General features: G+C 39.7%; 1 protein-coding gene across 1 annotated transcript in view; it reads right to left on the bottom strand.

Moving 5' to 3' along the window:
• Positions 1 to 22,618, bottom strand: part of XPO4 (exportin 4) — a 116,857-nt gene that overhangs the window by 26,732 nt on the left and 67,507 nt on the right. The window contains exons 8-13 of the mRNA XM_007529469.3: positions 21,577 to 21,734; positions 21,158 to 21,332; positions 2,935 to 3,111; positions 2,246 to 2,388; positions 1,583 to 1,728; positions 563 to 740 (exon numbers count right to left, since the gene is read on the bottom strand). Coding sequence (XP_007529531.2) covers positions 563 to 740; positions 1,583 to 1,728; positions 2,246 to 2,388; positions 2,935 to 3,111; positions 21,158 to 21,332; positions 21,577 to 21,734 — 977 coding nt within the window. The remainder of the gene's footprint in view (positions 1 to 562; positions 741 to 1,582; positions 1,729 to 2,245; positions 2,389 to 2,934; positions 3,112 to 21,157; positions 21,333 to 21,576; positions 21,735 to 22,618) is intronic.

The following is a 22,618-nucleotide window of genomic DNA, read 5'->3' as shown; positions in this document are numbered from 1 at the left end:
TTAAGAATTAATAGCAAAAATTGGCCATCACTACTAGGCAGATTAAAGTGAATTATTTCACTTGAGGTATGCAACTTATAATGGCTCTCAACTTTCACATACCTAGGTAAATACCTCTATTTTATATAAGAATCACAGTTTTCCTTCTTAAGAAAGTCACTGAATTCTTATTTCTAGGTTACTGAACAACAAGCATGTGTTAATGTTCATCTGACTCCATGTTCTTTGCTTCTTTCATTTAGGTTGCCTGAACCCATGCACTAGTGCTGCTTTCTGATGGCCAAAGGAATGTGGTAGAACAAAAGAGACTGAATCTCATGGAATCTCAAGAAAACTTGCACTGCTTTCAGTAGCACTGGACAGAGCTGTCAATTCTCCCCATAGTGGCACTGCTTAGACAGACTGAGAACTTGCCATCCTTGTTTATTTCAAGGCTTCTCCAAGTTTTTTTTTTTCCTCTGTCAGATATACAGTGTGACTGTCACTTGAGTCATCTACCCATCAACTCAGAATTTATAAAACAGTATAAATTACAAGAGCACAGCTACAGAGTTCATATTACCTAATCACAGAATCTGTTCTGTTGTACCCTGGGATGGAAGAAGCCTTTTCTCCTGGAGATCCCAAAATTTGAAGTGTTGTATTAATGTCAACTTCAGATGAATGCTTAATGGAATATTCCATTATTTCTGGAGGTATTAGCGGAGTCTCTCCCTGAGTATCATCAGCTAAGAGGTAGCCTTCAGTTTAAAAAAAATTAAAAATGAACACTTAACAAATCTACATTTATCAAATCGCACTATAAACTTTTCAGTTTTATCTGACTTCTATACATCGTATAAACTGATGTAAAAGAAAATTATAAATGTTAATTTCAAGTTGATGAAAAGAAACTTCCTATTTTTCAGATAACTTATTCTCCAAAATACAGAAAAGGGCAGAGGAAAAACGTTTTATCCACCAGCTTTATATTTCACAGTGATACATAGGTTTTTGTTTTGTTTTTTTTAACCTGCTATTTTTAAAAATAAGTTTTAGGTAACATATTCTGTAAAGTTCATAGGAATTCTACCACTATCTTTATAAAAACCCAGTAAGTGAGAATGACTTTTTTAAAAGTTACATTGTTTTCTTAATTATTAGTAATACAGAAATAGGAAAAACCCTAGGAGTCAGATTGCCTAGATTTGTATTCTGGCTCCAAAAATAAATAGTGTGACCATGGGCATCTTCTTACGCCTATGTGTCAGTTTCCTCATCTATAAGATAGGGACATGATAACAATGGCAACAATAAATTATGATTTTAAATTATATTTTTATTACTACTATCAAAAATAGTAGTATTCAATGGATTCTGATGTGCTACACATAAAACATTTGGAATGCAATAGATGATGATTATGTTAGCTTTCTTCTTTTCTTTTAAGCATCTGAGCTGTGTGGCATCTAGAGTGGTAATCGAACTTCATCTGAAAGTATGCATGGAGGACTCTTTTTTTTTTCTTTCTCTTTTTTCTGAAGCTTCTTTTAAGACACCGCTCAGCTAGTGTTTAAATTTATAAAAGAACCAACTAACCCACCTGTAACTAAAATAAGCCAGTGAATATCTTCATACAGATCATCAAGCATTTTGTTGTCAATAGAGCTGGAACCAGGCGAAGCAAGTAACTGCTGTTGATGGTGCTGGAGCTGGCCATGGAGCCTTGTTACTCTTTCTTCTAGTAAGCTAGGAGAGAAAGAGAAACAGCTCAATCGATCCATAAAGTCAGTCAGTGAAGATCAAGAACAACTTTAAATTATTTCCATGTGTTAGACAACATAAATTCAGATGTCAGCACAAAAACAGATACAGAAAAAAAAATCTCTTAGAATACACAACTATTCTCACAGCACTAGAGGAACTGTGATTTATTGCTTATGACACAGATCAAAACATTGCTTCACGAACAACTCAAGTTTACAACAGGCATTAAAAACTGGTCATTCCAAGATTTTATTGAGATGGGTCAAATCATTTCTCATACCATGTTTTCCACAATCTCTCTGCCATCTATGCTGTAGTGCCTGGGCTCCAAATGTACAAAAGCCAAGGAATGCAATCATGAGTATGTTTCTGTCCATTTGTTCCAGTGTGCTGGGATACAGGGTGGGGGGTGTTTAAAGTCTTTAAACACTTAAGTGCTCTCCAGGGAATTGTGAATAGAGAGTATTTGCTCCATGGGGTTTCTTTGGACTGTGGGTACCTTGTCAGAAGAGGTATACAGTGTTCTGCAGCAATTCTTCCTAGCATTCCTACACTGGCTAGTTGATCTGAAAACTGGTCTCGATCATCTTCTTGAAGTTCACTTATTTCTTCTTCCTCACGAGAGGCCACACCATTGGCAGTCTATTATCGATGAGAGAAATACAGAATGAGGAACTGCACTGCTCTGCTCAATTAAATGCATATTGTGATCACATGTGTGAAACCACTTCAGCCCTTTAAGGAGAGAAAGCTACATAGAGTCAACCTCCAAGTGCAACTACTTAGGGACTTGTATCTATGCTGCCAAACCCTCATAGTTATGGGATAGATGGACACACACACACACACACACACACACACCTGTAAGCCCACAAGCAATTTCCAACACTGGAAAGGAGCTGACATCTTTAAGACCCACGATCCTTAGAAGTCACTCATAGCATTTGACAAAGAAGAACATCAGCTGGGCAACTGAAAACCCAAGAAAAAGGAGATAGCTACAAGCAACAACTCACAAAACAAGAACCAACTAAGACGAAGAAGACCATCTTTTGTTCTCATTCTAATGTCTTAAACATATCTTTTGAAAGAGCTCAACTCAAGTGTCTAGCACTGTGCCATGTCTAATAGGATGAAGATGAGCTTAGGATGACATAGATTTTAAATGACAACCTGGTGTAAACTCACCAAATTCCTTGTGCCATCAGGAGCAGCGAGATGGCACTGAATATAGGAATTGAAAACTTGAACTGCATGCTGGGTAAAAAAGCCTTTATGGAAATGCTTGTCATCTTGAACCAGTATTAGCCAGGACTCCAGCAATTTGTCATAAGCTTCCATATATACCATGTCATCTTTATCAAGCTAAGAAAAAAGAACATTCATGAAACAAATGACCAGAGAAATAAGTTAGAGTGCTACACATGTTTTTCCTTAAACAAGGATTACTAATTATTATGGCAGTTAATCGATCTCATTCAAATGAATCAAACCATGCAGTAAAAATTTGTAACTCTTATCACACTTTCTAGCTTAGCTTATTTTTATTTTATTTTCTATTATTTTAACCAGAGCACTAGTCAGCTCTGGTGGTGATGCTGGGGACTGAACCTGGGATTTTTTGTGCCTTGGGCATAAAGTCTTTATATAACCATCATGCTATCTCCCAAGCATAATTAGCCTCATTCTTGAGTAAATAAGAATAAATATTTATTTTTCTCTACATGCCTAGTTGTTCAGTGCTATGTAAAACATATACTTCAAAAATAAAAGTTAACATTGTGAACATTTTAACATTTTTCTGTAGTCATAAAACAGAAGCAAAAACAAACAACAACAAAAACCAGGGCCCAGAAGGTGGCTCAATGAGCAAAGCTGAACCTCCACCAACACATGGGAGTAGGGTTTCCATGAATGGTGGGTGGTGCTCTGGTATCTCTTCCTTTCTTCCTGTCTATAATAAATAACATATAAATGCATACACACAGCAAAACTGGGTTGGGGGTGGCTCATTGATACTGCATAACAGGAGGGCCTGGGTTCATCTCCTAGCACTGGATTTAAAAAACAAGTAAATAGGGAGTTGGGTGGTAGCGCAACGGGTTAAGTGCACGTGGTGCAGAGTGCAAGGACCGGTGTAAGAATCCTGGTTCGAGCCCCTGGCTCCCCACCTGCAGGGGAATTGCTTCACAAGCGGTGAAGCAGGTTTGCAGGTGTCTATCTTTCTCTCTCCCTGTCTTCCCCTCCTCTCTCAATTTCTTTCTGTCCTATCCAACAACAATGACAACAATAGTAACTACAACAATAAAAAAAATAAAGGGCAACAAAAGAGAATAAATAAATAAATAAATCTGTATTTAATCACCTGAGAACGTAACAAGATAAGACTAGGATCACTTCAGGAACCAAGCCATAGGTGAGTGAAAACATGTGTGGCTCATGGATAGAGGGAGACTTAAGGAGAGATTCCTGGGGCTAAAAGTCCGTACCTACTCGGGAAGAGCCAGTACCAGTCTTGAAATCTGGCAAATGAAGCACCATCTCCAGTCTGAGTTTTATCAATAAAAAGACTGCTGAATGGAGGAGAACTTAAGACTAACCAATTTACAACTGTGGGTCTCCACTGCTGTTGCCCCTCAGGGGCTGGAACAGCAGCAAGGAAGCCCTACACTGACATTGTGGGGGCAGAGAGCTGGCCAGGTGACTCAGGAGGAAATCTACATTCCCAGTGGTCAGGAGGTGTGGTTATATAGTAACAGCCTTTACATGTCATTTTCATTATAAATTATGAAAAAGGGTGAATAATTCCCTCAGAAATAAGGATTTATTCAGAAACACAGGGCCACAGAGTGAAGCTCTGCTTGGCTCCAGCTGGGAATAAGGTGGGGATAAAGCCCAAGATTTTGGACCTATAGGGCAGGGGAATCACTTTGTATAACCACTGTGCTATCTATTCCCCACCCTGTCAAGACTGAGTAAGATAAGTTAAATAAGCCTCACTCTCCCATAGCCTACAAGGAAGATAAAGAAGATAAGAGGGTTTAACAGCCATTGTGCTTCACATCAGGGATTGACATAACATTAAAACAACTGTTAATTTCCAAAACTGTGAACTCTTACTACTTTACTTAGACACAAGTCAATCCAGGCAAGTGAGATTAGTGAGGGATGTCATACTACACCAAATACAATGGTTAAACCAAGAAGAAACATTGGAGAAATGAACCAGGACAAAAGTCTACATAAAAGCCCTCAAAAGACAGAAGCAACATCTAAACATGAATTAATGAAGACAACATCTAAACACTAATTGATGCAATATATACAGGAGTGAAGAAAGCTTTGGAAAGTAATTTCAGAAACAGGGAAACAACAAATGAGACTCTGAAAGAAAACACTAATTATCTCGAGGTAGCTGATAGCTGAAATAGCTGAGCTAAGAACACAACTAGCTGAACAAGCTAATACAGAACAGGGTAACCAAATAGTTGGGCTACAAAAATCTGTATTTACTGTGCACTTCTACATGCCTTCAGAATACTGAAGAATAATGGAAACCAACTGGCCCAATTAGCACATTTAAGACTATGTGGAAGAAGCCACAGCTGCTCCTTAATGCTTTTTAATAACTAAGAAAAGCAAAGACAAGTGTTTGCTTGGGAGCCTGGAGAGGGCAGGGGGAATGCCAGGAACAAGTGAACTTGTGGAAACCTAAGTATATAAGGACAGGAGTGGCAAACAGACAGCAAGCAATGGAGGAAGTTAATGGGCAAGCAGGCTTAGATGCTAAGTATAGTCTGCATTCTAAAACAACATAAATGTATTCAGCTCTACAGAGGAAGAGTCTGTGTCATGATTAAGTACACTTCAAGAAACTCAAAATGCTGAACATATTTATTTTCCTCACATATTAGTAATAATTATACCAAGTTCTGCCACTGATTATTCATCTGGAGGGATATACATACATACTATTATTATATACATACATACTTTTTTTTTTTTCATTTTTACTTTTTTAAGCCAAGCACTGCTTAGCTCTGATTTATGGTGGTGCTGGGGATTGAACTTTCTTTCATCCCTAGAAGCCTCAGGGATGAAAGTAGTTTTGCAAAACCATTATGCTGTCTTGCATAATGTTTTTATATAAATTGAATATATAAATGTATATAAATGTAAATTTAATAATAAATATGTTTATATATAAATATAAATGGATATAAATTTGGATATATACTTAGATATATAAATTTAGATATATTTTGGATATAAATTTAATCAGTGTGTATCTGGCCACGGAGCCTCGTTTCTTTTTCCTAATAATCTAAAAGAGGAAAGAAAACCCAAATCCAAAACTCTCTCTCTTTTAAGAATTTAATTTTTTATTCTATTTATTTATTTATTGGATAGAGACAGCCAGAAATTGAGAGGGAAGGAGGTGATAGGGAGGCAGAAACCTGCAATACTGCTTCACCATTCACAAAGCATTCCCCCTGCAGGTGATGACTGGGGGCTTGAACCCAGGCCGTTGTGCACTGTGACATGTGTGATCAACAAGGTGCACCACCACCCGGCCCAACCCGAAGCTCTCTGACTCCATTTCAACTGCTATACTTCCCACCCCACCCCACCCCACATCCACTCTTCTAAAATCTGCTTTTTTTTCATAGAAGAGGAGCTGTGCTTTATGCAGAACAGGGTAGCATTTAAAGGGTTAAGTGAAAATGAAATGTATTCCTGAACGTCTACTCAATCGGACAGTCATATGGTGAGATTTAACCGTCTTGAGTGGTTGACGAGATAGCTCACTTGGGAAGACATCTGCTTTGTCATGCATGTGACTCCAGATCCAGTCCCCAGCACACTGCATGGTAGCACTATGGCACTAGGAAAGTGTTGGTGTATCTCTCCTCCTTCCAACTCTAAAAAAGTTGGCCTCAAGTAGTGAGGTTCCCACACAACAAAAATATGATAGTAATAGTAGTTGTAGTAAAGCCCGGGAGGAAGCTCAATGAATAAGGCATTGGACTCTCAGATATGAGTTCCCACACTAGATGTCCAGCACTGCATGTGACAGAGTGATACTCTGAGACTCACTCCTCTATTTCTCAAAAACAGATAGATTTTTAAGAAAAAATAGTCTTTAAGAACTATTTCTATCTGAGAGACAGAGAGCGAAGGAGGAGAAGGAAGAGGAGTAGCAGGAGGAGCAGAAGGAGCAGGAGGAGCAGAAGGAGCAGAAGGAGGAGGGGGAGGAAGGGGAGGAGGAGGAACCAGAGTACTGAATCTTCCTTCAATGCCATGGGGGCAGGACTTGAACCTGGGTTGTGCACATGGCAAATCAGCGCACTAAGTGAGCTATTTCACTGGCCCTTTGTACGATGATTTTTTAATACCTATTAATGTCATAAGAAAATGCACATGAGTGGAACTGGGAGGGAAATCTGTAGTTGAGCAAATGCCTCATACATATGAGGTCCTAGGTTTGATTCCTGATAACTGTGTAAGACATGCTCTGGTCTCCCTCCCTTTTCTCTTTCTTTTTAAATATTTATTTACTTATTTATTTATTCCCTTTTGTTGCCCTTGTTGGTTTTTTATTGTTGTAGATATTATTGTTGTTGTTATTGATGTTATCGTTGTTAGATAGGACAGAGAGAAATGGAGAGAGGAGGGGAAGATAGAGGGGTGGAGAGAAAGACACCTGCAGACCTGCTTCACCCCTTGTGAAACAACTCCCCTGCAGGTGGGGAGCTGGGGGCTCTAACCAGGATCCTTTAGCTGGTCCTTGTGCTTTGGGCCACCTGCACTACCGTCGACTCCCCCTCTTCTCTTTCAATGGATAACAATAACTATACTTTTAAACCTATAGAAAAATCAAGACATTAATGTAATAATTTCTAATGGTGAAACTAGAACTGATCTGATTTCTTTCTAAGTTTCCCCCCCCCCTCAAATACTAAAAAAAAGGGAGAAAAAGTAAACATTACTATCCATTTAAAGAATAAAGAAATGCCAAGAAAGTGATAAATGATGGAATTTTGGGAGAATGTTACTTTTTGGCACTGTTTCAATTACTTTCAGAATGAGTATATGTCCTTTTCATGACATTAAAACAAAATAAAAAACAAGAAAACCATTCTATTCAAAATGATCCACAGAAAGGAGAAAGGAAATGAATTGGAGAATTATCTCAGAAATTGATGTAACTCTGATATCAAACAAATTCAACAGTTCATAAGTTAGGTTCGATGGGGAGGATGGAGGATTTCAAGGTCCTGCTGCCCACCTGCAGGGGAGCACTTTATGAGTTGTGAAGGAGTTCTACAAGTGTCTTTCTTTCTCTCTATCTCTCTTCCCCTCTCAATTTCTTCCTGTCCTATCAAGTATAGGGGAGAGAAAGAAAGAAAGAAAGAAAGAAAGAAAGAAAGAAAGAAAGAAAGAAAGAAAGATGCAGTAATTCATAGTGCTGGCAGCAAACCCCATCGATAACCCTAGTGACAATAAAAATAAATAAATCTTAAAAGAAAAGATAGTGTGATTTTGTCAAATATACCTTTTTGTTTTTATATAGTGTGGTTTTAATTTTATAAAATTAATTTATATTTGATAAAAATATCTACAAGCAATTTATTACATTAACCATATAGGTAGGAGTAATTTAATTTGTCATCCACTATGATTTCATATTAAAATAAAAAATCTTATTAGTGATCCTTATAAAAGATAGCTCAAAAAATCTATAACAAAGGGAAGAGGTTGGGAAATTCTACAGCAAATATTATTTCTTTATTTTTTAATAGAGAGAACTTTCTTTTTTAAAAAAATACTTATTCTCTTTTGTTGCCCTTGTTGTCTTATTATTGTAGTTATTACTGTTGTCGTCGTTGTTGGATAGGACAGAGAGAAATTGAGAGAGGTGGGGGAGACAGAGAGGGGGAGAGAAAGATAGACACCTGCAGACCTGTTTCACCGCTTGTGAGGCGGCTCCCCTGCAGGTGGGGAGCCAGGGGTTCGAACTGGGATCCTTACGCTGGTCCTTGCGCTTTGCGCCATGTGTACTGCGGTACCACCTGAGTCCCAGCAAATATATGATAAACAAAAAGAGCTATCTCTTACTGCACATTAATTTAAAAAGAACTAGACAGTAAGAGAAAAATATAAATTTGACAAACTGAAAGTAAGCATAATTGTCATTATTCATAAATAACATGATTGTCCACAGAAGAACAAAGGCTCTGAACACAAATCACTCCCGATCAACAACAACCTTCAAAAATTAGTACCAATATACAAATACCAATTGCAGTTTTCTATACCATCAGTAAACTAAAAAAATGAGATTTTAAAAGATACTATTAATGCTAGAACAAAAATTAAAATGGTCCTAAAGAAATGATAGTAGTGAAATACAAAGGAATATAAAGAAATAGTTATTTGTGGAGTTAATGAAGCAAAGATACTCACTCTTGACAAGGTAAAAGACTCCTGACAATCTCAACCAGAATCTAATTTAATAACAAATGGACAAAGTTTATGGAGGAGTAAAAAGCAAAGTACATCTAAGAGTCTTCTGACTCATGGGGCTGAGGAGGCATGACAACTTATTCTATCACTTACACTGACATGTCCTTAAAATAAAGTGGAACACGGGCGGAAATAGATGAACTGACCAATAGAAGTGATCATCGAGTCCAGGAAAGACTTAGCTCTTATATCCAAGAACCAGGCATTAAGAGAAGTAAAGGGTTACTCATTGGAAGTTGCTGAGAGGAAAGAAAAGAAAAAAAAACCAAACTATTATCTAGATGGGGGACAGGGGTGAAATTTAATTCTAAGATGGTAAAGTCCCAGAGGCAGTTTTAAACGTTTAGGAAAAAACACAGGTAAAGGTAAGTGTCTACAATAAGAAACTGATATTGAGGGAGTCAGGCAGTAGCGCAGCGGGTTAAGCACAGGTGGCACAAGGACCGGGAAAAGGATCCCAATTTGAGCCCCCGGCTCCCCACCTGCAGGGGGTCTCTTCACAAGCAGTGAAGCAGGTCTGCAGGTGTCTTTCTCTCCAACCTCTGTCTTCCCCTCCTCTCTCTCCATTCAACAACATCAATAGCAACAACAATAATAACTGCAACAATAAAACAACAAGGGCAACAAAAGGAAATAAATAATATTAAAAAAAAGAAATTGATAACACAAATCACAGGAGAAGTAACAGGAGTTCAACTACACTAACAGGAAGAACATGTGTTCATTAATAGATGCCACGAAGCCTAAAAGCAAGAGGAATAGAACATGTACGAAATCAGTCAATAAAACCAATGCTAAGCTCTCATTTTGATTATGGAAGGCAGTAATGTTACTGCACTAGGGAAATTCTGAGAGTTCTACAGGGGAACTCTTTGCCCTATGTCTGTCACTTTTCCCTAAGTCTAAAATAACTCCAAACTAGTAACAATCCCAGTAAAACCTCAAAGTTAAAAAAAATACAAAAAAACATGATATTGGGGAAATGGATCTGCAAGGCAAGTAAATAACAATAAGATGAATAAGCAAAGTATTTAAGGGATTTCCATAAACCAGTAAGGGGGGGGGAACGACATACACCACTCAATTAGGAAAACAGGTGACAAAATGAACACTTCATAAGAACACATACCGTGGATGAACTAGTGATTCATCCAGTCAGTTCAGGAAACAATTTTAAAATATTCTGTAAAACAGAACCTCTACATATCCAGTGAGTCCCATATCCTATCCCTAGGTTTAGACCCCAGGAAAACTATCACAGAAGCCAAGGAACATATAAAGGAATGTTTGTTAAAATACTCTAATGGCCAAAAAGGGAGTAACTCTCACGTTTATTTCAAACAGAATGTGAAAAACAGTTGTGGTATAGTATTCACAAATGATTTATCAAAAGTTTTAAAGCAAGAGTATGACAAAATTCACAGAGGTGTCACCCAAATTGAGGGATGGAGGAAGGCAGCATCAAGGGAGATAGGACAGTGGGGAGTCTGCAGTGACGATCACATTATTCCGGAGTTGGTTCCTGAGTCTGGGATTGAACCTGTGCCCTCTGAGGCTCGGGAAGGTAAGTCTTTTGAATAACCATTATGCCAACCCCACACCCACTTACGGTGATTTTACTATGTTTCAGAACTACATGTTTTCTTTTTGTCTTATCATATCAACTACAATAAAATCAGTGAGGATGGTTTTGAGAAATAAAGAATCTATTGAAAAAAACCAAACTCAGTGCTGTAATGGTGTTCAATTTGTTGTTAGTAGCAAGAACTTTTATAAATCTTTCAACAAGAACTGAATACTAAGAGCTAAGCACTGAAACATGCAGACAAATAAGACTTTTTTTCCCCATAGAAACATCTGTGGTCTGTTTATATACTTAACAAAAGCATTTGCTTTACAGACATCATTTGTTAGGTCTTAACAGTTTATCTGCCAAAATAAACAGACTGATAACATATCTTAAAAGGAATTTAAGGAATAGTATCCTCTAACTTCCAGTGTCTCAATAGGAAAAATCAGGACTTTGTGTAAGAACTATGTTTGTAGTTCTTTGTACAAGCCTAAAGTATGCTGTCATACATATAAAGAACAACACAAAAGCCTTCCTAAGGCTGCTTATACTGCAAGATCATTCAGTAATCCCTCCTATAAAGCCCTGGTAGGAGACAAAAGATCACACTGGCAGACTGTAAAAGGCCCTAGAAACTTCTAAAAAAGCATTCTGGATTCCAACACATTAGCCAAAGCATGAGAAATCTGGTTGATGACAATTGGCAAAGAGATGTCTCAGTTTAATAAGCACAAAGGACTGAAAGTCAGCCGGGTGCTTTTTCATAATGCCTTGGCCCGGCTCCACAGCCACTCTGGCCAGCACCCAGCAGCCGGGCCAGCGCGCGTGCAGAGAAGTGGTGGAAGAGCTCCAGCTAGACATGATGTGCTCATGCCTTGGCCACTGGCGGGCGTGCAGCCAAAAAGGCTTTGGAGTGGGGCTTAGAGCTGATACAACTACTTGACCCCACTTTACTCCATTTGGGACTGAGGGTGGAGAGAGTAATCAAAACATGTTATCAGCACTTACATTTCAACTCCCATAATTAACTTGGACTGGGAGAGAGAAGTAAATCTGGAGCTCTTCAGCCACAGGAAAACTGCTATGCCTGCTAACTATGAGAATTCATCAAAACACCCGAGTGTTATATATGAAAATGCTGCCAAATGGAGCTTCAAAAAGGAAAAACTCTCAGTAAGCGAATCTGCATTCCTTTCTGATATAGAATTTAATTTCAGGAGACGAAATCTAACATGAATGAATGAATGAATGAATGCATGATTATGAGTATGACATTTCTGGAAAATACAAAATTGTGGAAATAATGAAAAGACCAGAGACTCAACTCTCAAAAGAATGAACAGAGCACAATTAATTTTTTAGGGCAGTTAAACTACAAGATTAAACTACACGCCATCACACATTTGTCCAAACCCACAGAACAAGAAACAGGAGTAAACTCTAAACTGTAGGCTCTGGGAGATGAAGAAGTGTCTGTGCCGGCTCAGTGACTGTGACAGTGTGCCACTCTGGTAGGGATGTTGACAGTGGGGGTGCACGTTTGGGGGGGGTATACAGAGCTCCATTAGTTTCACTCAATCTTTCTGTGAATCTATAGGTGCTCCCTTCCCCTAATAAAATAAAAATAAAAGGAATATATATATGTATATATCTGACAACAGGTAATGTATGAGCATACAAGAGAAATTTCTCATGATAGAGTAATTCAAAATGTGGCTGGTAGGATGCAAGCAATGCCAAGAGTTCTACTAATCATGAGAGTGCCACAGGGACTATTAGAGATTTGGTATAATCCTTCCCTTACAAACAGCAAATAGTCCTTTGACAAAACAGGAGGGCTTCCTCTCATCATCAATATTATCTTCAAATAGGAACAGAAATTAGATTGCTTAAGAAAAGCTTAAGACTGACAGACACAAAAATTCAGTGAGAGGGGTAGCGGCAATTTTCTCACAGCAAACGTTACTGCTAAGGAACTTTCTGAAGCTCCTTGGTCTGGTTTCACTTTGTGTCCTGTACTGCAGTCTAAGGCGGCTGCTATTACATTACTCTCTGCCAGGACCAAACACCCAGTAATTGTAGAGGCCAATTGTGGAGTGAATGCCAATGCTGGACAGGATGTTTACCTACAGCGTTCAAAAGTAACATCATTTGTCAGAAATGAGTAATGCAACAAAAATGTTTCTCAAGTAACAGAAGGGGAGAGAGAAGAAAAAAAAGGAAAAAAAAAAAAAAAACCCTGTTAAATGCAAGCAAGAAAAGTTCTATCAGTATACTGTTTCCTGTTCTGGATGCTTAATACACAGCTGCTCATTTTAAATTTGTTCTTTACAACTTTTATATACATATAAATGCTTACTTTACATGAATGTGATATTTCACAGTAAGTTCAAACTGGTACAGGCACTGGCACATTGCCCAAATCCAAAGGTCTATCATATAACGCATGTGTGGTGCGGTATAAAACTCCCAAGAAAGCACGTATTACAAAGGTAACAGGCTAAAAAGCCTCTATGTTTGCTTTTATTCCTCTGCTATTGATTGGCATTTTGATTCTTTTCCTTGGGTACTATCATTTAAGGCAATCTAGAGAAAATGTTAGAAATGTCACAATAAAGCTTCTAAAGCACTTCACTGAAAAACTAAGAACTTCTGTGACTGGTGCTCAGCTGGTTGGTAGAGCTTCAGACTTTCATACCAGAGGTTCCTGATTTGATCCCCACCTCATAGGTATAGTACTTGTCATCCTTTTCTCTCTGCTTCATGTGAAACACATATCTTTCAAAATGCAGTAGACAAACATGAATCTTAAGAAAAGAAAAAGAGTTTAGAAAGCACTGCATGCATGTCAAATGCAAAAGAAATTCATTCTCGTTATTTCCTTAGTAAAAGCAGAGGTGAATTTAACGTCAGAGGACCTGCACAGCTGACAGTAGTCCAGGCTTTTAAGATTTCCCAAGATAAATTAATTTAGTGGAGATGTACTGCAGCTGTTACAAGAATCGTATAGCTGGATCATTTTTTTTCCCCACCAAGGTTATCACTGGGGCTAAGTGCCTGCACTATGAATCATTCCCCACCCCCCACCCCCGCTGTTGCTGTTACTGTTGCTGCCATTATTGTTGTTGTTGAATAGAACAGAGAGAAATTGAGAGAGGAAGGGAAGACAGAGAGGGGGAGAGAAAAACTGACATTTATAGACCTGCCTCACCACTTGCAAAGCGGCCTCCCTGCAGGTGGGGAGCCAGGAGCTCCAATCAGGATCCTTGAGCCAGTCCTTGTGCTTCACACTATGTGTGCTATCGGACCATTTTAAACTCACCACCTCCGACTCACTCCTAGCAAAACACCAAGAACCCTGGCTGTGGTTTTCAGAAAGTTTCTAATGTTATACTCCTGGGGCTGATGAAATAACTCACTTGGATAGTGCACTACTTTGGCATGTAAGCAACCCAGGTTTAAGTCCAGCCCCTCAATGCACTGACAGAAGCTTCAGTGCTGTGATCAGTCAGTTGGTCTATCTATCTAAAAAAAAAAAAAAGGAGAAGGAGGAAGAGAAGAAGCTTAATGTGACACTCCTGAATGAACATCTTTTCTTTCTTTAGAAAAATACATATCGTGGTCTAGAAGATGCTGCAGTGTAAGTACTAGACTCTCAAGCATGAGGTTGTGAATTCAAGCCCTGATAGCACATGTATCAGAGTGATGAGCTCTGGCTCTTTCTCCCTCTCTCCTTCTATCTCATTAACACACAAATCTTTAGAGGAAAAAAAAAAAAAACAGATAAATGCATACCAACTTCCAATTTTTTCATGCTAAAGAACATGTACAAGGTGGTCCGGGATACGGAGCAGTGGTTTAACCATTGGATTCTCAACCATGAGGTCCCAAGTTCAATCCCCAGCAGCACATGTACCAGAGTGATGTGTGGTTCTCTCTCTCCCCCTACCTTTCTCATTAATAAATAAATAAAATCTTTTAAGCTATGACATTGAATTTTACTCTAAATCTACTAAACTCAGCAAGACCAAGAATTCTGTGAAATCTGTGGCCCAGGTGGTGGTACAGTGGATAAAGTGGGGGGGTGCTCAGACACCAGGTTCCAGGTTCACAGCATCATGTGTGTCAGAGTGGTGCTCTGGTTCTCTCTCACAGTTAAAGCACCCTGCATTCCTGAGACTACGACCTATCTACATAATCATTGTTTTGCCTGAAAGATGCCCACCCATTCCATTCCTTTGATCTATCTTCTTTCTACCCTCAAGACCCTCCCTGCCTGCAGGGTATCATTAATCCTACCAGTTAAAACCCTTGCAACAGTTGCTAAGGAAGTTTCTACCTTCCCAGCCCCTTTTGCCTTTCTCTGCCCCTTTCCTAGCCATTTCTATTTCCGACTTGCCACTTCTAGGTCTACCCTTTAAAAGCCTCAGCTCTCTCATCAATAAAGATATTGCATTGCCTCGCCATGTGTTTGGTTCCTGAGTCATCTCCCTTGTGTCACTGAGTGAGTAGCAGCCTAGGCTGACTCCGGTCGAGTTCTCTCCAACCCAGAGAGTACACGCCCGGGAAGAGGCACCCCCATGCTAGCCCGGCAATATTCAGTCACTCAAAGTGAATTATCCTTCTACTGCATCATACTCTGGTGAATTTCTAACCACATCATAAAGTACTTTCTTCTTTTCTGCCTAGTCTTATTAGTCTTGAGGTTGGGCTATAAATGTACTAAAATTGAATGTAAAGTTTTTTTCTCTATAAAGTATATCTACCACCATCTTCTTTCCACATTTCTCTAATCTATGCCTCCCCCCACACATGTAACATGTTCTTCAACATTTGCTCTGGTAAGCCAATTAGGGAGAGAATTTAAAGGTTTCCATGGGGGTTGGGTGGTAGTGCAGAAAGTTAAGTTCAGGTGGCACAAAGCATAAGGACTGGCGTAAGGATCTCTGTTCGAGCCCCAGGCCTAGTCTTATTAGTCTTGAGGTTGGGCTATAAATGTACTAAAACTGAATGTAAAGTTTTTTCTCTATAAAGTATATCTACCACCATCTTCTTTCCACATTTCTCTATATCCATGCCCCCAACACACACACACACACACACACACACACACACACACACACACACACACACACACACACGCGTAACATGTTCTTCAACATTTGCTCTGGTAAACCAATTAGGGAGAGAATCTAAAGGTTTCCACGGGGGTCAGGTGGTAGTGCAGAAAGTTAAGTTCAGGTGGCACAAAGCATAAGGACTGGCATAAGGATCTCTGTTCGAGCCCCAGGCTCCCCACCTGCAGGGGTGTAACTTCACGGGCAGTGAAGCAGGTCTAAGGTGTCTGTCTTTCTCCCTCTCTGTCTTCCCCTCTGTGGGTCTAATGTGTGTTTGAACATAGATGGTTGACCCCCCGGAAGCTCATCTATCAGACTCCCCTTGGCATGCCAGCCTTGTGGTCGAGCAAGATGTGGGCCAGAGTATGTGAAGAATTCCAACCTTCCTATCAGCCTCACCACATTATCCCACCCCTCCTTTATGGTGGACTTCGCCTTCCTTATATTTCTATTTCCCCGTTCCGGCATCACCATCCATACCTGCTCATTGCCTTGCTCTCTTTTTCCTTATAAGGAGATATTGGTCTCACTGGCCAGCTTGACCACTTCCCCTGCACAGCTACCCTTTTATAAACTTGTAACTGTGACAATAAAACATCCTGTTCTTAGCCACAGTACCCTAAGGAGGTTTGTGTATTGTCCGCTGCCACAGTATGCAGGAAGAGCCCTTAGTGAACTCACTCCTGCATCTGCCAGCCCGAGGATCTGTCTGTCTCCACCGTCTGTCTCCTGGTGGCCAACAGGCCAGACACAGAGGTGGGAGCTGGGCTGGCTCATTCCCCCCAGGAACCCGACATCTGGCACCCAACATGGGGCACCCTGAGGAAAAGCTACACATGGCAGAAGTCCGACGGCTACCAGGTGAGTTCCCCGAGAGGCACTACAGATCCTTTATTTTCTATCCCTTTTATTTCCAAGGTAAGGGAACCATCGCGAGGGACGTGATACGAGACTCAATAATTGAAGATCACTGGCCAGGGCACTCCCTGGCATGATTTGAAAGTCACGTCCCCTCTGTCCTGTCCCTGACTGCCCATACGGGTGTTGGAGTCCCCCCCATCTCTCTCTTAAATTCAGAAGTCGGGCTTGCGTCTGTCTAGAGACTGTACGTTGGCCAGCCCCAAAGCACCTCTCTTTCCGTCTATCATGGGCAATCTTCCCACAAGCCAGTGGGACCCCCAACTTAGATACCTTCGTGCCCTCCTATAAGCCCATGGTTTTAAGCTCTCTAGAAAACAAGCCCTTTCTGTCTGGGATGTTGTCATCTGAGTTGCCTCCTGGCTATCCACAAATAACATCTACGAATCAGACAACTGGGTCTGTGTAGCTTACTTAGCCCGCAAAGAGGTAGCAGAGGAAATTCTTGAACTCCCTTTACATTTTATGGCCACTGTCATGGCTCTCCCACTCTCACTTCTATCCCTCTCTACACGAAAGCTATCATCCCTGAATTCACACTTGTGTGTCTATTGACCTCCTCCTCCTCTCACAACATTCCCCATTATTCAAACCTCTCTATACCCTCTAATGTGTATGCCCCCCCCCCTTATGTTCTGGTGTAGCTTCACCTTGTCCTTCCGTGTCAACTCATCACCCGGCCCCTGCCTCCTAGTCTCTCAATCCACAGCTCACCTTATACGAACAAGGCAAGTTCCAGTGGCTGACCTCCCTCACCAGAACAAAACAAGTGGTATTCCTTCCTCTGGTCATGGACATCGGGTTGACCGCCTCTATCGGGCTTGCTGGCAGTGCCCTCGGCCACGCCCTTCACACCACTGGACTCCTGGAAGAACAACTTCAAAAATCCCTAGACTTCACAGCCGAGAGCCTCGAGTTCTTACAATGACAGATCACCTATCTTTCGAGGGCAACTCTTCATGAACTCAGCCGTGATTTAAAAAAACAGCTTGCTCCCTCAGCCCTAGACTCTTGGATATCCTCCCCCATGTTATCTTAGATTCTTCCCCTCCTGACACCTCTCGGCTTTTAGCGTACTTCTCCTTGTCGCCCGATACAGCCTACAGTTCCTAAAGAACTGCTTCCAGGACATGGTCCTAATGATGATCCAGAGAGGCTCGGCTCAATCCTACTCTCCTATTCCCACAGCTGACTTAGAAGTCACAGCCGACCCTCTTTAACAAAAGAAAAAAGGAGGAATTGTGGGTCTAATGTGTGTTTGAACATAGATGGTTGACACCCCAGAAGCTCCCCTTGGCATGCCAGCCTTGTGGTCAAGCGAGATGTGGCCAGAGTATGCGAAGAATTCCAACCTTCCTATCAGCCTTCATCACCCCACCTCTCCTCTCTCTGGTAAGCTTTGCCATCCTTAAATTTTTATTTCCCCGTTCCAGCATCACCATCCATACCTGCTCATTGCCTTGCTCTCTTTTCCTTTATAAGAAGATATTGGTCTCACTGGCCAACTTGACCACTTCCCCTGCACAGCTACCCTTTTATAAACTTGTAACTGCGTCAATAAAATGTCCCGTTCTTAGCCACAGTACCCTAAGGAGGTTTGTGTATTGTCCGCTGCCACAGTATGCAGGAAGACCCCTTAGCGAACTCACTCCTGTCTCTGCTAGCCCAAGGTCTCCCCCTGCCCCCAGCTCCGTCTGTCTCCTGGTGGCCAACAGACCAGACATAGAGGTGGGAATCAGGCTGGCTCGTCCCCCCACCCCACCCCAGGAACCCGACACCCCTCCTCTCTCCATTTCTCTCTGTTCTATCCAACAAAAGCAATGACAACAACAATAATGACAACAACAAGGGTAACAACAAGGGGTCAACAAAATGGGAAAAATGATCTCCAGGGCCAGTGGATTCATAGTGCAGGCACTGAGTCCCAGCAATAACCCCGGAGGCTAAATAAATAAATAAATGTTTCCACTAACAACAAATCAAGAAACAAACTATAGAGTGTAGAGTTCAAGTCATATTCTCTTCAAACTTTCACTGACTGAATTCAAATGCAAATGTTAGTATTACAATTACATCGTAAAATAGTTGAGATAATAGGAACAAGATCATTCTCATATCTTATGTTCATCAACAGATAATGACATGATTTCATTGGGAAACAATGAAAAAATTCTTGGCTTCAGGAAGCCTTGAGTCATCCCAAGAACTTTTTAACAGCCAAGTGAACTCGGCCAAAGATTGGAATCACTGTTTTTGAGCACAGACTCTCAGCGCACTGACACTTGAAGGGTAGTTATAAATAACAGTCACTTCACACACAGGGTACAGTCAAGGACACAGCTTGTGAACACACATGCTTGTATTGGAATGACGCTCTGGTTTTGCTATGTTGAAACAAAGCTTTAAAAAAGAATTTTGCTCGTTCTATTTTGTCATCTCAAACAAACAACTATACATTATGTACCAATATTAAACAATAGGTGCTGCAGGAAACAAAAGATGAGGTGGCCCAGGACCCAGTAATCCGCTTGGTCTGGGTGGGTGTGTTCATATCCTTTGCAAGTAGCACTAGCTGCATGTTCCTCAAACTTCCCTTTCTCCACACACAGGAGACATAATGAAAGCCACAGGAGCTTGTGAGGATAGAAAATCTTTTGGTATATCTTCTTGCCCTCAACTTATCAAACTTCCCAGGTCTGCCTGGCTATTGTGAGGAATGCAACTTTAAACAAATCTTTTCCTTCTGACTGGTTTGATAGTAATCAGTTGTTTTTTTTAAAACACTAAAATTACACCACAAATACATCAATTAAAATTACTGATAGTTAACTAAAAGAACTAACATTTTTTAAATGAAAACATTAGGTGTTTATATGTCATTAGCAGAGAATAGATTCTTGTGAAACAAGGACAATACACAGACACTTCTCGAAAGTGTACTTGGGCTTTCTACACATCAATATTTCCACAATAAACCTTAATTGTTTTTCTTTCTTTCTTTTCCCCTTCCCACTTCTTTTCCTTTCCCAGAGCACTGCTTAGCTCTCTGCCTTATGGTGGGACTTTGGACCCTCAAGCATGAAAATTTTTTTGTATGAACTATTTTTCAAGTTGTCTCCTGGTCAAAACAAGCTCTGAATTATACACCTGTAACCAAGAATGTTAAGTCTTCTTTAACATATTTAGGAACATGCTTAACCCACAAACAGAAATTAAAAGATAGCTGTGTCTGTGGATAGGTGACCAGCACACATGCTTTAGAAATGAAAACAAACATGGGAAACAAAATTCAATGAAACCATGAAGAATCAGCCTGGCTGATTCAGAATTCATGATTTGAAAGGGGTTTCAGTAAAGCTTAAACGCATAAAATTTCCCTGGATTCACATGTCTAGAACATAATTTTCCTCCCTGAAAAAAATTCAATTGTTACATACCATGACTTCCAGTTTCTATTATTTTATATCTACATCCTTCCAACACACAAGTGTCTGGCCCTTTCTTCCTCCCTCTTAAAGTCATTAGTGTTTCACTACATAAATGTAATCATTTTAGAGTTCTTTATCCTCTAAACACTTCTGAAGAAATATGAAAAACATACATAGCACGACATCCCAACAAGATAAAACTCAGAATTTAACACAAAGATTCTAATAGCTATCTGAAGATATTGCCTTTTGCCTTTACAGTCTTTGAAAAAGATTTTGATTTGTAAAAAGAAAATGAGTGTGAACAATTCAGTAACTACTTTGTAAAAAAAGAAAGAAAAAAAAAAAACACTTCCCATGTCTAATATGGATTTTTTTACAGAATATGGCACAGTCGTATTGTGTTATTCAAGGAATTTTAGCACATGATTTTTAAACTAAACTAGAAGTTTAGAATATACAAATTTGGGAAATAGACCTAATTGAAATCTGTATCCAATGCATCTTTGGCACTGCACTGGTCTTAATTTAAAGTAAATTATACCACTATGTACCATTATCAAGAAAATTTAAGTGCACAGCCTTAATTCAGCATAATTCTTGATGTGAGCATTTCACTCTACTTTCCACTTAGGTATTTAATTATGTCACTAAAACCTTAAGGCTACTCAAGTTCAACTATTAAATTTTAAAAGCCATGCTTCCAAACTCAAGTTGTCAAATAATTTGGTCATATGAACAAAATACAATGTGGTTATTAACCGTAGCTAGTACTCACTGTAAATGATTATCTCTCATGGGCACATCTGCTTGAGAAAAACAGACACAATTTATTTTAGGAGAGCACTCACCACTTCTTCCAATGCAGCACTTCGTCCGAAAGAACAAGTGAGGTGAGTGAGGCAGTTAACAAAAGAGGAAAAAAGTTCATTTGGAATGGCTGTTAAAATATTCCGAGGGAACACGGTTATCAGGTTGCTGATAATGCTGGAGATACCCACGGCTTCAGAATCTTCTATTTCAATTCTACAAATCAAGCAATGAGTATTAAATGGTGAGAAAGGGATGTCACAGCAACTCATTCCCAAACATGCCAATATTCTTATTGAGTCATTTTTAAAGACATGTCTTTGTCACTCATTTCAAATCTCCCATAGAACTGTATTTCAAAACACAGAAAGGGGGGGAATCACTAGTTTTTTTTTTCTTCCTCCACTGCAACAGAAAAAACTGAGGTCCCTTTTCAGTTACAAAGGGCAAGTATACCTACCCATTGATAGTATTCAGTAATCCCTCAATGAAGTGTGCTAGATAATCAACTTGTGATCCTTCATCAGGAAAGATGGGTCCATGAAGAGAGGCTAACTGGGCAAGGCACTGCAGAGAGTCTTGTGCCATATCTGAATCTTCTCTGATTTTTCGATGTACCTGTTAGAAAGAATTACTATGCCATAAAAAACAGATTCTTCCTTTGTCAGGGTCACGTGTCTATCATGCTGAAGGAGGTAGGAAAATAACTCACTCTAGCTAGTTAATTCTGGAAAACTGATCCCTGAAATAAAATGTACCAAATTTCAAGCTTATGAACGTGGCCTCTCAGTCTGCCTGGTCTACAGTTACAGTCCATGGTTTTGAATGTATCAACTGATTTTCAACTAAGGGCTACCTACATTTTGAAAATTGAACTGTCTCCCGCATGTTATGACAAAGAGAGAAACAGATGCCAGTCAGACACACTGCTTCTTCTAAAAACGGCAACGGCAGTCATCTGTATTATGCTAACTATGCCTAGCTACAGCTCCTTGCTAAAGTTAGCAGACAAGTTCAACCAGGAGTGTATAGATGCTGCTTTAGTAGAAGTAAACAGTTACATGCTTAGAAATTCAAGGTAATACCCTTTGATACAACAACCTTCATTCATTCAGCCAATTTAAAGGCACACTTTCATTAACTATGGTATTGCCTACAATTTGTTTTAAGGTCCTTGATCCTAAAAAAAGGACTTCTTATTAAATTTAACTTAGATTCATTTTAAACCTCACCTAGATTTTATGCCAGTGATGCAATACTGATATGAAATAGTTGGTAGACAAAGTACTAAGTCAATGATTTCATGCTATTAGTAATACCCTGGAATGTCATGGGTATTTCGTTTCTGTGATCTGGCATTAAAACAGCCAAAAAAAAAAAATATACGACATAAAGAAATTCTAGGCAATTATTTATCTTATTCAACTTCACTATGTACTGTATCTTCTTTCTTTTTTAACTATTTTTTAAAAATATTTATTTATTCCCTTTTTTTGCCCTTG

Source organism: Erinaceus europaeus, chromosome 7, assembly GCF_950295315.1.
Source record: "Erinaceus europaeus chromosome 7, mEriEur2.1, whole genome shotgun sequence".
Classification (NCBI taxonomy): Eukaryota; Metazoa; Chordata; class Mammalia; order Eulipotyphla; family Erinaceidae; genus Erinaceus; species Erinaceus europaeus.
Note: the sequence above shows the minus strand (reverse complement) of the source record. Positions and strands in the feature narration are given on the sequence as shown.